Consider the following 14533-nt stretch of genomic DNA (forward strand, 5'->3'; position numbering starts at 1 on the left):
GCTTGGCCACTCAGCCCTAGGAAATTAAGCAGCCTACACACAGGAAGAAACTGGTGGCAAAAGGCAAGGCAGGTCTGACCCCAAGCCCCCCAAGAGCAGGTCCCTTCACTGACTTCATCAGGGAGCAGCGAGGGGTTTCAGGTCAGGCACTGGCAGATCTTGGTGCAGACACTGATGCACATGTACACCTGGCTACAGCCAGCCAAACACACACACCCCACCCCCCACCCCCCCCTCTGGCCAAGCAAAGGTTAAACCGGCTGAGGAATGAGCAGGGAAACCCTTTCCAAGACAGGCTTGGAGGGTAACACCTCCTCCAGCCCCCCTACGTCTGTGCTCTACTCTGGCGGCTGCGGTGCCCCGTGCATTTTTGTTTGCCCCCTCCAGTCCTGCGGGGCGCACAGCCCAGAGCTGCCGGCGCTGGCACTTCTCCATCAGCCGTGGCAGGAGGGCTCCTCGCCTCGATGCAGCTGCCGGTCCTGGGCTGTGCAGGGCTCGGCAACGATCATGAGGCACTGGTCACTGTCCTGGGCAGCGTCACACCCACACATGCCATCACACCCTCCACCAAGGCAAGGCAGCAGGATGGGGTTTTTTCACCTCAAAAGGCAACCCCCCCCCATCAAATCAATAGAGATGCTCCTGCCTGTCAAGATGTGGAGGAATTCCCACGCTCCACGTGGAATGGTTTTAACGAGGGCTGGTGGCAAATGATCTGAGGCTGGTCCACGAGTCACCATGGTTGGAGAAAGCAGAGGGAAAATGGTCTGTGCTTTATGGGGTAGGTCCTGGAGCCCCTGGGCTCTGAGATCCCAGTTCAGTGCTGGTGGGATCACGTGGAGAAATCCTTAAATTTGAGTTCAAATGCTGCTTCTTCTGTGACAGAGGGGAAGTGAGAGCATGTGAGGCAAGAGCACCACTCCTGGGGTCTCCTTGGCCATCCCATGACAAGCCCTGCCTGGCACAGGGCAGGACGGAGCAGGGGATGATCAATGGGCTACAGGAGAGATGAAGGAAAGCTCCAGTGTGAGACCAGGCCCTTGCCAGCCCCTTGCACAGGAGAGAGGAAGGAGGGAGCCTGGAGAAGCTGCGCCCTTGGGGAAACACTCCTGGACAAAGCCTCCAGCCTTTCATGGAGATTGGACTGTGCAAGATCATCCACTGCAGGATTGTCCTTCAAGCGTGGAGTGAATCAGGGGACTTGTGCAAGACCAGTGTGTGCAACCCCTTCCTCACCCTGCTCCCGGCACAGCTGACTCCATCCTGTCCCCTCCTCTGGCTGCTCCATGCCTTGCTGGGCCCCCTCCAGCTGTCAGAACCCCGGGGGCCGACGGGCCAAACCTGAGCTAGCCCCCTCCCAGATAGAGGGCTGAGAGCAAAGCCTGGGTGAAGGATTTACAGCTTCCAGCTCCCAGTGATGGCAAAACAAGATGGGCCACAGGGATGACAAATCCAGCCTTGGCTTCTTTGCCTTGTAACCTCCATTCTTGCTTTGTTTCTCCATCTCAAGGGGGTTAACATGCTGCAGGAATCCACCACAAAACACCTGCTGAGGGCCAAGGTGTCAAGAGCAGGGCTAAGCAGCCCTTCCCTTCCCCACTGCAGAGCAGGGTGGGCACATGGAGAAGAGCCTGAGAGCCGTGGGTCAGCTGAGTTTACGACTGGGGTTTGGAGAATTTCAAAGGGAACTGCAGCAGGTTTGTCTAGAATTTGCCCGACAGAGATCTTCCCAGGCTTGCCGTACCTCCATGGCTGTAATACGGCAAAGGAGCTCAGAGGTGAACACCTCCAGTCGCTGGGGACAGGTAGATGGGGAATGATGCAACTACTTGGAAATCCTTCTGCATACCTCCCACAGCAGAGAGGCTGTCCCATGAGTAACGTCTCCAAAGCAGCAGCCCCTCTATGCTGTGGTCCTGGCCAGCAGACACCAAATGTCCTCGTTGCCATGGAGTGGAGAAAGACTCCTGCAGGAACCAGCCCCGGAGCCAACAGGGACAGAAGAAGCACGTCATGGTGGAGGCCACATGAGCCCATGGTGGCAGGAGGGAATTGGGTGTCTCTGAGAAGGAGCTAAGGAGCTCTGACCCCCAGAAGTCCCAGCAGGCATTGCAGCAGGGTGGGTGAGAAGACAGACGAAACATTTCCCGGTCACTGGAAAACCATCAAGAAACCTCAGCGGGAGGTAAGGTGGAGCTGATGGTGCCCCATGGAGCTGCCTCCTCACAGGCGCTGGCAGTGCTCAAAGTACCAGATGGGACATAGTCCACCCCGTTGGGTCAGGCACAAGGAAATCCCTATCCCTGGGCTGAGCTCCTGTAGATGACAGGGTCTTGATAGCAAGGGAGAGGTACCCCAACCTTCACCCTCCTGTCATGTCTTCCAGTCTTTTTGCAGTTCCTAGTTTGACCCCGTGGGTAACCTCCTCCCGCTCCAGAGCTTCACTGTCAAGTCGCTGAGAAACAAAGGGGAGAGGGATGGCGTGACCCAGGGGTTCCCTCAGGAGCCCCGCAGACACGCTGCAGAGAGGCACTGCAAGGAGAAACGCTCCCCACCCCCAGCCCATGGCAGCATGCAGCCCACAAGACTTCCAGGCTCTTTTCTCTTGGCAGGAGGTTGCCCAATCCGTTTTGGGGGGCAGGCAGGCCCAATGGGGCTCAGCCTCCAGCTCACCCCACTGGCAGCAACTGGGGACAAAGGGAAATGATGACCTCCAGGGCTGACCTCGACAACAGGACTCCTGCACCCCTTGAATGAGCTCTAGCTAGGTCAAAGCAGTGACACCGCAGGGAGCTGCTGTGCTTGGTCTCCCCAGGGCATGGGCTGCTTCGGGGGTGGCTGCTGACTCCCACCCCACCATCCATGCAAGCCACGGCTTCCACGGAGCTGCCACAGTAGATGTGGGCACTCGGCAAGGAAAAAAAAAAAAGGCAAACCAAAACAACGCAGGGGTATGGCTGGGACAAAGGGGCAAGTCACTTCTAGCAAAGATTTATCAAGTGGGGAAAAACGCAAAATAGTTTCATACCGTGAAGAAGCAGCTCAGACCAGAGAGAAAGAAAGAAAAAGAAAGAGAGAGGAGCAAAAGCAAGCAACAGAGAGAAAGACAGAGGGAGAAAGAGATGGAGAGAAAGAGAAAAGGAAAGAAAAGACAGAAGAGTGCATGAGCAAGAGAGTCAGAAAGAGCAGGAGGGTCAAGGCAGACTAGTAGCACGGCCCTTTATGGCAAGGACGCGTCGTGGAAGGCAAGGGGTGAGCCCAGGCACGTAATTCCATAACTTTACCCGGCAGTCACTGTGGCACAGATGGGAGGTGGGGAGGAGGAGAGACAGAGAGAGACAGAGAAAAAGGAAGGGAGAAAAGGGACATGGTCGAAAAGAGGATATCAGAGTCTTGCTGCCAAAGAGCTCCCCGAGAGCAGCAGAGGATGCCCAGCCCCAGGGGAGAGGGGTCCCTGCGTGGGGGATAACCCGGGGCATCACCGGAGCATGGGCAGGGGACAGCCGGGGGAATAGCTCTTGGCACTGCAGTGGGCAGGTCGTGTCATGGGGCAGGCTAAGGTGGGCAAGATGAGATGAAGGAGTGGAGGGACTAGAAAGTTGCGAGACTCCCCCCTTCCCTCCCTCCTTGCTCCCTGTCCACTGAGCGCAAACCCACCCAGGCCCGGGGATGACAGTTCAACCCAGGGGTCTCCCACCTCCCGGGGACTCTGGGGAGCAGAAAGCCCAGGGCTCACCTGGAGGCGGTGAAGATGTGCTTTGAGTTGGTGCAGATGGCATTGATGGGGCTGTCGTGCCCTTTGATCTCCCCAACTGGGGTGAAGGTGTCCACATTCCAGACTTTGATCATGCCTCCTCGGCAGGCACTCAGCACCATGGGGCGGCCGGGGATGAAGGCCAGGGCACAGACCCAGTCTTTGTGGGCATTGGGGATTTGCTGTAAGTACGGGCACAGAGCAGAGATCATGACCAACCTCATCTGCAGCACCACCAGCAGCCTCATGCACCCAACCTGGGAGGCTCAGATCCTCACTGTTGCCCTGGGGCTGATCTGGATCATGGGACTAGTGATGCAAAGTTAGGAGGCCAAGAGGATGGATTCAAAAGTCAGGGCTTGGTTTGTCCCCTGGCCAGGAGACAACAATCCTGTCTTCAGAGAGGAACACCATACCCGGCACTGCAATTGATGCTGCAGCCTGTGTGCCAGGGGGAGCTGGCAATCCTGAGTGCCCTACAGCACAAACTTATGGGGGTACAGAGCCACCTCGCACATGCAGTGCCAGATTCCCAGGAATGGGAGTGCCCTCCCTGGTTAGCTCAGTGCAGGACACTGGCACCAGCGCCCTGAACAAAGGTCCTCCTGACCCCCAGCAGCAATACTCCTCTGCCCCACATTACCCCGAGGACCTGTGCGGTATGTTCCCCTCCAGACCTGTGTAAGTTCCTGCTGCTCCAGATCCCACTTCTTTATGCCATTGTCCCTGGAGCCGCTGAAGAGGATGTCTCCCTGGATGGCCAGGCACTCGATGCCGTCATAGTGAGGGGGCTCAAAGTTGTGAGTGGGGCCAATATTGCCCACCATGCCCTCAGCAATCTCAAACACCTGGGGGAAAAACAGTGGGTGAGAGACCCCAGATGGCACTGGAAACAGAGGTGACCCTCTCTTAGAGAACTTGGCCATCGCCCTCCATTTTCTAGGCTCAGGGCACCCAGAGTGATGCTGGAAAGGGGACTGGGCATTGGCCAGTGGAGGCTTTTTTAGGGCTGAGGTCTTGCCGGGGGTCCTGCCACCATCAGGGGAGGTCTGCCACCATCAGGGGAGGTCTGCCACCAGAGACAGCCCCCATTCTGCTGCATTTTACTCATGGTGAGCTTTCACACACCTTGATGAGCCAAGTTAACAGCTTGCAGCTGTCAGAAGAGTGGGATCCTGCCTCCCTCATCATCTCACCATTCCTCTTGACTCACATGGTGCCAGTTCCAATTCAACCTGCTAAAAACCAGCAAAAACCTAAAAGGGAGGGGCAAGTTCTGGCTGTGCTGGAGCTGTGAACGAGCAGGTGCAAAGCATCTGTATTGGGAAGGAGAATCGAGCAGAACAGGGTGAGCTGCTAATCTGGGTCAGCCATAACATGCAAGTACCAGCCACAGAGCCCAAGGGATGAGAGAAATGCAAATCCATCTCCAAAGGTGCATTTGTATTATGGACCAAGCAAAAGGCAAGATTTGGGGTGAGGAGATATGCAAAAAACACACATGCAGAGGTGAAAACAGAAATCTGGACTCAGATTTCAGGAGGAAAGAAGAGACCTTAGGGGTTGCTAACATCTGGGCTTCCCTATGGGACACAGAGGTCTGCGCTCTAAGGAGGACAGTACCTTGACGTAGTGATCTTTGGAGCCTGTGACCACCAGGTCATGGTTGCTCGCCGTCTGGTTTACCGTGAGACACATCACAGGCCCGATGTGGCCACTCAGCTTCCCGATGGGCTGCAACCTGAGTTCAGTAACATGGGTCAGCCAGCCCCTTCCCAGGTTCTGAAGCTCCTCCAAGGGGCTCTCCCAGGCAGAGACCCCCACAGCCCTGGAGCCCCCCAGTAGGGGTTGTTCCCTTTGTGGGACTGTGAACAGGGACACCCCTCTTCCTAGGGATGCCGGGGGAGGAAGGCAACCTCAGGGCATGTCAACATCTGGCGACAGAGCCTAGGCTGCAGCAAGGGGTCAGCAGCCCAGTGCCCACCTGGCAGGGAGGGGGACAAGGGCAAAACCAGGGGGGTACTGCTGCTCATCCCATGTCTTCCCCCTTCTCCTACACTCTGCCCAGCTCATGGACAAAACCCCCACCCCAAGTAGCTCCATTGCTGCTCATCACCTCTTGGGTCCCATAGGAAAGGGTCCTGAAAGTCCTTATTCCAGGCAACTTCCATTGCTAAAAAGGCTTTCACTTGCCCTGGTGGGAGTCATTTCAGGCCCCTCTGAGCAGACAGTGTCCACTCAGCATCCATAAGCTGTTCTGCCCACCCCAGCACTAGCCCCTCACCTGCTCAGCTCCCAGATGCGGACGGAATTACCAGTGGCAGCGTAGAGCATAGTGCCAGTGGGGTTGAGAGCAATCTGGTTGATTTGGTGCTCCCCCTGCACACTGGTGACAGTGCGGGTGGTGGTCCCAGCACATGCATCCCCAGAGATCACCTGTCCAGAAGATCTAAGGGAGAAAGAGGTCAAGGGGGGAAGATGAGCAGAGATCAGAACTACCGAGGCCCCACTTGAGGAACCGCATGGGGCTGTTGGCTCCAGGCTGGCACAGGTGGGTCCCACATCAGGGAAAGGCCCTAGAGGTATCACCATCTCTCTGGACCCAACAGGATCAACAAGACCTCTGTCCCCTAGGCCAGTGCCCTGCCTGCAGAGGGAGCCAAGGATGTCGGGTGTGTGCATGACATGGAGCATCCTGCCCTGGTTTCAGTTTGAGGGCTGCTCTTCTCTCCTCCCATTCCTCTTTGCTTCTGGCAGGAGAAGCTGTCTAGTGTTGGCAGTCAGCACAGGGAGGCAGAGGTATTTGGCCTCTGCACCAAGGGAGAAGCACCTTCAGGCCAAGGTAGATGAGCTGAGGCTAGATGGAGAAAGGAGCTCTATGCTGGAGCGAGCTGGTAACCCACGCCTGCCATACTCCTAATATTTGAGCCCTGCTCCAGACCGGCAGACCACAGCTACAGCCTGTCCCATGCTCCTTTCAGGTCTTCAAAATCCTCATAAAGATTTGAGTTTGCCACTGGAGAGCCTGTGATTTACGCAGCCATGATGCTGTTGGGGGCTGTGCCTCCTCTACAGAGCTGCTGGCTCTCTTGGCCATCCCCCAGAAGTAGCTGCAAATCTCTTCAAAGCTCTTTACCCTGAGCTGCAGGAGGTCCCCACGGATCCCCTCACCCCAAGCTCCCTCCCATCCTCCCTGTTCCCTAAGGATGCAGTGCTACAAACTGGCACTAAAGCAGCTGGTACTTGGCCCTGTGTCCCCAGCCCCAGTAGGTCCTGGGACTGGCTTCTGCAAAGCCAGATGCCCAGAGTGCCCAGCGTCCCCGCCTGCCACATACGTGAGGGTGCGGATGCACCGGGCCGAGTCCCGGATGTCCCACACTTTGATGTATGACGTGGACACGGTGAACACCAGCCCTGTGTGGCTGCAGTACTTGATGGAAACCACGTTGTTTGGGTGACCCTTGAGGGAAGCAATTTCTTGGCCTGTCACCAGGTTCCACATTTTGCAGCTCCGGTCTGTGGGAGGAGGAACATGCCCAAGAGTGTCAAGTTGGAGGGAGGGTCCCTCCGAGGGCACGGTGGCTTGGGGGTAATACCCCTTCTGAGCACCCCCCTCCCCTAGTGCCAGAGGAAAGGAGCCAGCCAGACCCAGCACCGGGGCAGTGCAGGGCAAAGCTCAACGTTGAGGACAGGAGAGAGGCCCAGGAGAAACCATCCCCATAGTGCCCGGCACTTCACCTATTCCCCTGTGCCGACCTGCTCCCATAGCATCTGCAGGCCAGCAACCCCCATGTCCTCTCTGTCCATCACACACCTTTGGACCCAGTGAAAAGCAGCTCGTCGGTGGCGTCCAGGCAGAGCACAGGCTTGGTGTGTCCTTCTGCCACGGAGACGCACTGCAGTGGGGCTGTCCGGGCATTCTTGGTGCCACCCACCGGGTTAATGATGCCCCTTGTGTGGGAAAGAAAGAACAAGCATGGTGGGGTGTGTGTGGAAAGGCACCACACTACACAGTCCCAGGGGCATGGGAGAGCAAAAGCTGCCTCACCCCAAGCATCTTCCACCGCCTAGCAGTGCGATGGGCCCCTCGGTCTGAAACCAGCATGTCTGAGCAAAGCTGTTCATGGAAACCCCGGGAATCTCCCCAGGAGCAGCCCCTGCTTACTGCGTCTGCCCCAGCAGTACAGACTGGGAAAGGAGGGGCTGCCCAGTGGCCTCTGCTCTCCTGCTGAACCTCTCACGCCTGGCCAGCACAGACTCAAGGAGCCAGGAGACCCAGCTCATCGGTCCTCGGATCAGTTTGGGACAAACTGCACCTTCTCCAGCCTGAAACTGCTGGGATAAATGTTTCAGCGTACCAATATCCAGCACCCCAGTTCCTTGGAGGCTGTCCGCCTGTGGCTGGTGACATTTGGAGACAGGGCTCCGTTCCTTTACGTAAGACCACAAGGGTGACAAAGGACAGCACTGGCATTTGCACCCAGCGTCCTTGTCGCAATGGCTGTGGAAACCCTGCACCCACCACTGTCTCTGGGCAGCAGAGGACCTATCCCTGCCAAACCTTCCTCCAAGGGACACCTGCTGCCTGTCCCTCTAGGCACAGCATCTGCCAATCCCCTCCACTTCAGCAGTGCTCAGGGTGCTGAGGTCCAACAGCCCTACCCTTCCAGACCCAAGTGTGCATGGCCACCAACAGCTCTTCCCAGCTGTTGTCCCAAAGCACAGCCTCCTCGCATCCGTGGGGCCCTGGCTTGTGCTAGTCTCTTCTTATAGGCAGGGAAACTGAGGCTCAGGGCTGGAGAAGGGCAGGCCCAAGGCCACATAAGGTTTGCATTAGTCATGAGGACAAACACAGGCTCATTAAATTGGGTTTGGAAATCACATGCATGTGATCTTTCTTTCTCAGCAGCTGCACTTACAAACTCAAATTAAACAGCCCTCCCCTGACCCCTAGTGTTTCTACCAGTCTCGAGATGACGCTGAATCTAAACGGAAATCCCAGCTCCCTAGGGTGAGATGTTATCGATGGACGTTGCATTGCTGCCTGACGGCAAAGTGCCCAAGGTGACGCAGCACAGACACATCTGGTGCCACCTCCTCAGTGACTGTGGGGGAGGTGGGCATGGGCACCATGAGGGGACACGTGGGTGCTGGAGGGCTGATGTTCCTAAGGGATGGGGAAAATGTGGCCCTCATGTTGGGAAACCTCTGTAGGCAGGAGGGTGCAGTGGGACAAGCCCAGGAGCACCTTAACCCCAAGACTGAGCTCTGCACCACAATCTGACTTGGTTTCTTTGGGAAAGAGATCTACCCACCCACAACCCAGCACCAGGGAAGCACAACCAGGTGTGGGGAGCACCTGGAGATATTTGCCTAGAAGATGCTTGCAAGAAGGACACACTGGGAGTGCCCAGGATTGCTTGCCCCCTTCCCCAGCATCACACCGTCCTGCTGGAGAGCTGAGGGAAGGGATGGGACATGGTGGCGTCATGCTGATGAGAGCCCGCCAGAGATGGAGGAGAACATGCTGCCACCCCAAACCAGCCAGTGTCCATAGGTGAGCCCGGTGCCACGTTTCCAAGGGCCGATCAGAGCAGGAATGGTTCAAACTCACAACCGAGGGGACAGCGTCAGATACTGGAGGTGGCATGCCAGGAGGGGACAGCACACACAAGCTGGGAGGTGGGGGAGAGCAGCAAGGTGCAGGTGGAGCATGCAGGGACAAGGGAGAGCAGACTCATGAGACAGAGAGAAGGAGGAAGAGAGGAGGAAGGGATAATAAATAGAAAGTTGTCTATACCTCAGCACCTCCGAGACAGAGGAATCGCTGTCATCAGACCTAGGGGCAGAAAATTAGCAGGATTATGGGAGAGAAAACCCAGACTGGAGAGGCAGCAGAGGAGTCAGAGATGGAGGATTGTTATTGCATCCAAGCCAGTGTAGGACAGAGAGAAGGAGGAAGGGAGAGAGGGAGAAAAAGAAGCACACATGGAGAACCAGGAGAGAGGGCAGAGGAGCAGGAGGGCATGTGAGGATCAGACAGCAGGTCTCCATCAGGGAATGTCAGCGCTGCTAGCAATGCTCCGAGATGAGGGCAGCTGCCCAACCTGCTGCAGGGGGAGGCTGGGAGGCTGGAGCAGCATTTGTGGGTTGGTGCCAGTCCTTCAGCTTCCTGCGAGCCCCCATCCCGCCTCACCCCATCCTGCTCCATAGCCTTTGCCAGTCGTCCAAGTCTGCCACCACCATGTCTCCAAGTAGGGCTTAGCCAGGGGCCAGGACTGCGAGCTCCTGCAAGCGGCCAGCTTGGAGGAGACACACAGCAGGCAGGACCGGGCAAGGGTCCAGCATGGCCCTTGCAGAGCATCTGCTCACTCACGGAGAGGAGCAGGGAGTGAAAATGGTGGCAGGAGGCTGGCTGGAGCCGCTCCAGGTCCTGTGCTCTTACACTCCACCGTGGGACCCAGTATGTGTCATTTGCTGTTATGGTATGGGTCCCCCTCACTCAGACCCTCCCACCCCACCAGGACTTACTTATCCAAGGCAGACCCCTGGCTTTGGTTGCTCGTGAGACGAGAGAAGACATTGCGGTCGTTGCGTGGACGGGTGGGTGGGGATGAAGGAGGCGTGAAGCCAACATCTGGAGGCCTGAGCCAGGAAGGATTAGAGGGACAAATGACTTGGGAATTGCTCACCTGGCAGCTGCCTGGCACACCAGGGCCCAGCAAGAGCTGGCTCAGCCAGCATCTCTCCCCATTTGTCTGGACCACCCAGCCTCTCCCTGCCCATGTCGCCATTTCTCTAGCTCCCAAGCTCACCTGGCAGGTTGTCCACGGTCATAGGATTTCCTCCTTGTCAGAGGTGAAGTGTCCGAGCCACGAGATTGCCTGGGACTAAAGCAAGTGAAACAGAGCACAGTGGGTGCCTGCCTCCCCTGCTGGGATCCCTCCATGCTGAACACCCATGTCCTTCCCCAGCAGAGCAAATGGAGAAGTTGGGCTGCCCTGGAGTCACAATCACAAGATCAGAGGATGCCTCGAGTCCTCCCATGAGCGTGGAGGCCTTTGGCAACCCAAGAAGCCTCCAAGAAGGCTGATAACCCAGGGCAGTGAGTCGGGGACCCTTGCACGCCCCCTTCTTTCCCTCCTCCTGGAGTACCCTTCTCTCCCTCTGCAGAGGATACCAACATACTCCTAGACACTCTCCAAGTCCCACTGGAGAAATCCACCACTGCTTGCTGCAGACGAGCCTGGACAGATGCAGAATTGGGCTCACCCTCACCGCTCTGCAACTCCACAGCCAGGGCACAGCTTCCCACCTGCTGGCCCATGCCTCCATGAGCTTCCCAATGCCCAGAGACCCATCACCCCATGCTCACAAGGTGCTTCCTCGCGTGGGCAGGCTGATGGTGCGTGACACCTTCTCCTTGTAATAGGGGTCTCGGATGGAGAAGCTGATCCCATCCTCTTTGATCTCCATGAGGGATGCCAAGGACTTGGTGATGTTCTTGGTGGAGACGTCCAGCGTGGGTCCTAGACACTCAGCCGACACTGCCTTCATCTGCCCTGAGAGCTTGGGCTCTCCCTAGAGCAGGGCAGAGGGCTCAGGCACAGGCAGCACGGGGGGAGGACAGTGGGAGCAGCCAGAGAGCTGTGGGGTGGAGCAGCTCATGCCCTCTTGGCCACAGGAGGTTGAGTTCCTCCTGCATTGTGCTGGGATGCCCATCACAGTGCTGGCTCTCCATACTCTAAGCAAATGTGACAGCCTGTGCAGAACAATGGGTGCTTTCCTCCACCTTTGCCCACAATGGATGCAGCACTGCACAGGGATCTCCTTGGTGCCCACTCAAATCTGGAGGGTATTGGCTGATGCGGTGGATGTTTCCTAAGTCTCTGGTGCTTCAGAGGACCACAGGACCAGGCGGCCTGGGTTCCTCCTTGCCTAGAGCTGACCCCACCCAGAGACCAGCCATACTGCCTTATGCCAAGCCTGACTCTCCAAGGGTCAGACTGCAGAGCAGAGGCCTGGAGCATCGCTGAACAACATGCCCTTCCATCCCTCCTCCCATTCCCTGTGACGGGGCCACACAGAAAGGCCAACTAACCTTGAATTTGAAGTCATCCTGGCTTGCTGAGCCCTTCATGGTGAAAGACTGGGAGATGCTGCAAGGAGAAAGGAGCAAAGATGAATCTTCAGTGCTGAACTCCTTTCAGAGAGCCAGCTGCCACTGGCCCACCAAACTCCTTGGGTCACCCCCTGCTCCCCAGCACCCTTTCTCCAAGGGATGACCTAGTCTTCACTCCCTGCGGGTGTCTAGGAGACATCTCTGCTCCCCTCCCCAAGGGCTGTGCACCACAGGAAAGCTTAGGTGGGGCTTTGTTCATCCACGTCCATCTGCGAGGTCCCATGGGTGGCACCAGACATCCTACCCCACCCCTGGCCTCCCAGCCACCACCAGCTCAGGCAGGGCTGGGCTGGGTGCTCACCTCCCATCAGAAGCCAGGCTGAACTCTGAGACCTCCTCGTCCGTGCTGGTGTAGCCATTCTCTGTGCAGGAGGGAGACAGCACATGAGCAGCGCAGAGGGGACCCCATTGTGCTGAGCCCCATCTGAACCGTGAGGTGGAGGGGACAGCCCAGGCAGTTGGGGGCAGGGACCCGGTCCTCGTCCCTGTTGTGTGGTGGCCGGAGCACATGTCCCCACCCATCATCGCCCTTGGGGCAGCCCTGGGCACGCTGGTCCCAGCCGTGGCACCTCCAGGTGTTTCTTGGGGGACCAGCATGGGTGGGCACCTCACCCCACAGGCAGCATGCCCGAGGATGCACCAGCCCTGGGTCCCACCTTGCTGGACGTTGTGGATCAGGGCCTGCAGCTCAGGGTGCGACTCGGCTTTCTCCCGCAGGGCATCCAGGATGGCGTGGTTCTGTGAGGAGCCGGTCATGTCTGTCTGCCGCAGGCGCCCCTCCAGCAGGCGGATCTGGGCCTCCTTCTGTGCCACCTGCAGCCCCTGGGGAAGGACGGCCACGCTGGGTCTCAGGTGGGTGTCTTGGGTCCCCACCACCTGGTCCCCATCCTGGCACCCTGCTCCCCTCCCCAGTTGCAGGAAACCCCATCATGCATCCAGGTCCTGGCTTGGCCCTGCACCTTGTCAATGGAGGCCTTCAGGAAGTTGTCCAGCAGGAGCCGGGCTTCGGCCAGGGAGCAGGAGCTGATCACCACCGAGGTGTCCGTGGAGTCCAGCTCCTCCTGAAATGTGGAGGAACGGGTGTTGGATGCAGCGGGGGAGCTTTGCCACTGGGTGTGGGATGGGCAGAATGGGCACTGTGGCCAGCACAGCACCTCCACTGCCCCGTCAGTACTGCCCAGTCTCGACACTCGCTCTCCTCAGTCTGCCCAAGTGGCTATTGGGGAGATCCAGCCATGGAGATGGCTAATGCAACCTGAAGGGCTTCTGTGTTGCTAGAGGAATCCTGGTGCCAACACTTAATTAGACACTAATCTGCAGACACCAGCCTCACCCAAATTCACAGCAGATCAGGTCACTGGCCCAAAGGCTAGTGTGAATTAACAACAGCCCCTTCCCCAGCAACCTAGGTGACAGCCGGGGACAAGCCAGGGACAGCACACAGCCTCCAGCCCAGGCTGCAGCTGGTAGAGGGGAGCCAGGAGCCACACAGCATCTCTGTGGTGTGCCCAGTGTCAAAACCGGATACAAAACCTGCAGGGTTTCTGCTGGAAAAAAAGCCAGTCCTCCCTGGGATGTTTCCAGCACGTGAAACTCCCGTGGGGATGAGTGACCACCAGCCCCACAGGCAGGATGGGTGCTGCAGCTTCCCTACATCCCGGGGCAGTGGGGCATGGGGCACCGGCAGCCTGTCCATGGACGTGCAAGGACCTGGCAGCACTTCCCTCCGCAATTAACCACCTAATGAGAAGTGATTGTGTGGGTGCAGCCCCACCGAGTGTGTGACATGGCTCAGAGGAGGACGCCAGGATGCCCAGCTTGGCCATGCCCAAGGACACCCTCGCCTCCCAGGGATGCTTCTGCTCTCTCCCTGCCAGCTAGGCCCAGTCCAGCCACCCACCTTGGTCTCCTCGATCTGCATGATGGTGGCCTGGCAGTCAGAAATGCTATCATTGATGTAGTCGATGTTGGCCCCCAGCACCTCGATCTCCTCATTCAGCTCCTGCAGCCCCTTCTGCTCCTTCGGACTCTCTGCCTGCAGTTTTGTCCTCTTACCCAGCAATGCTTCCTGCAGCAGTGCCAGCTCCTCGCGTTTCTGGGGGAAAAGGGAGGGGGATTGGCACTGTCGACATGGCTGTCCCCCTGCTCTACATCCACCACCCAGTCCTCTCTGTCCCCAGCACCACCGTCACCTTGATAAGCCTCTCCATGTCAGCCTCCAGGTTGACGATGGTCATCCTCTGCATGACGATGTCGAAGATGCGCCGCTCCAGTGACTGCCACTTGAGGCGGGCAGCTTTGCTGAAGGTCTGACTTGTCCCCTTCTTGGGGAACTTCTTCCTACAGCCGGAGGGGAGAAGAGGCACATGGGAGACTGGCCCAGAAAGCTGTGCTTACCCCAAAAGGATGCCTGGGCTCTGACTGGCCAGGAGCGGAGGAGGCATCTGCACTGTTTCTGGATTGCCCAACTTCTCCATCGCCCCTTAGCAAAGAGAGGGACAAGAGATGAGCCCAGCAAGGTTTGTGCTGTGGTGTTTAATGCTCGTGGAAGGCCAGCACTGGGCTCAAGCCCAAGTGACAGTCAGTCACACGCTGCC

General features: G+C 57.7%; 1 protein-coding gene across 3 annotated transcripts in view; it reads right to left on the reverse strand.

The window, feature by feature from the left end:
• Window positions 1–242: 242 nt before the first annotated feature.
• The window catches only part of KIF21B (kinesin family member 21B), a 40993-nt gene continuing 26702 nt past the window's right edge, over window positions 243–14533 (reverse strand). For 2 of the 3 annotated variants that reach the window (XR_012996977.1, XR_012996976.1), the window contains 18 exons: window positions 14129–14276; window positions 13837–14031; window positions 12896–12997; window positions 12593–12758; window positions 12238–12298; window positions 11856–11913; window positions 11130–11335; window positions 10570–10644; window positions 10286–10399; window positions 9555–9593; window positions 7569–7705; window positions 7090–7270; window positions 6039–6203; window positions 5378–5495; window positions 4432–4602; window positions 3737–3936; window positions 3029–3294; window positions 2396–2455 (listed from right to left, as the gene is read on the reverse strand). Coding sequence is in view for 1 of the 3 variants with exons in the window: in XM_076357809.1 (XP_076213924.1) it covers window positions 2401–2455; window positions 3737–3936; window positions 4432–4602; window positions 5378–5495; window positions 6039–6203; window positions 7090–7270; window positions 7569–7705; window positions 9555–9593; window positions 10286–10399; window positions 10570–10644; window positions 11130–11335; window positions 11856–11913; window positions 12238–12298; window positions 12593–12758; window positions 12896–12997; window positions 13837–14031; window positions 14129–14276 (2191 nt within the window). In the remaining 2 variants the exon portion in view is untranslated. Of the gene's footprint in view, window positions 2456–3028; window positions 3295–3736; window positions 3937–4431; window positions 4603–5377; window positions 5496–6038; window positions 6204–7089; window positions 7271–7568; window positions 7706–9554; window positions 9594–10285; window positions 10400–10569; window positions 10645–11129; window positions 11336–11855; window positions 11914–12237; window positions 12299–12592; window positions 12759–12895; window positions 12998–13836; window positions 14032–14128; window positions 14277–14533 lie in introns of all 3 variants that reach the window. The other variant, XM_076357809.1, reaches the window with a different exon arrangement.

This window comes from Aptenodytes patagonicus, chromosome 22 (assembly GCF_965638725.1).
Source record: "Aptenodytes patagonicus chromosome 22, bAptPat1.pri.cur, whole genome shotgun sequence".
In the NCBI taxonomy this organism is placed as follows: Eukaryota; Metazoa; Chordata; class Aves; order Sphenisciformes; family Spheniscidae; genus Aptenodytes; species Aptenodytes patagonicus.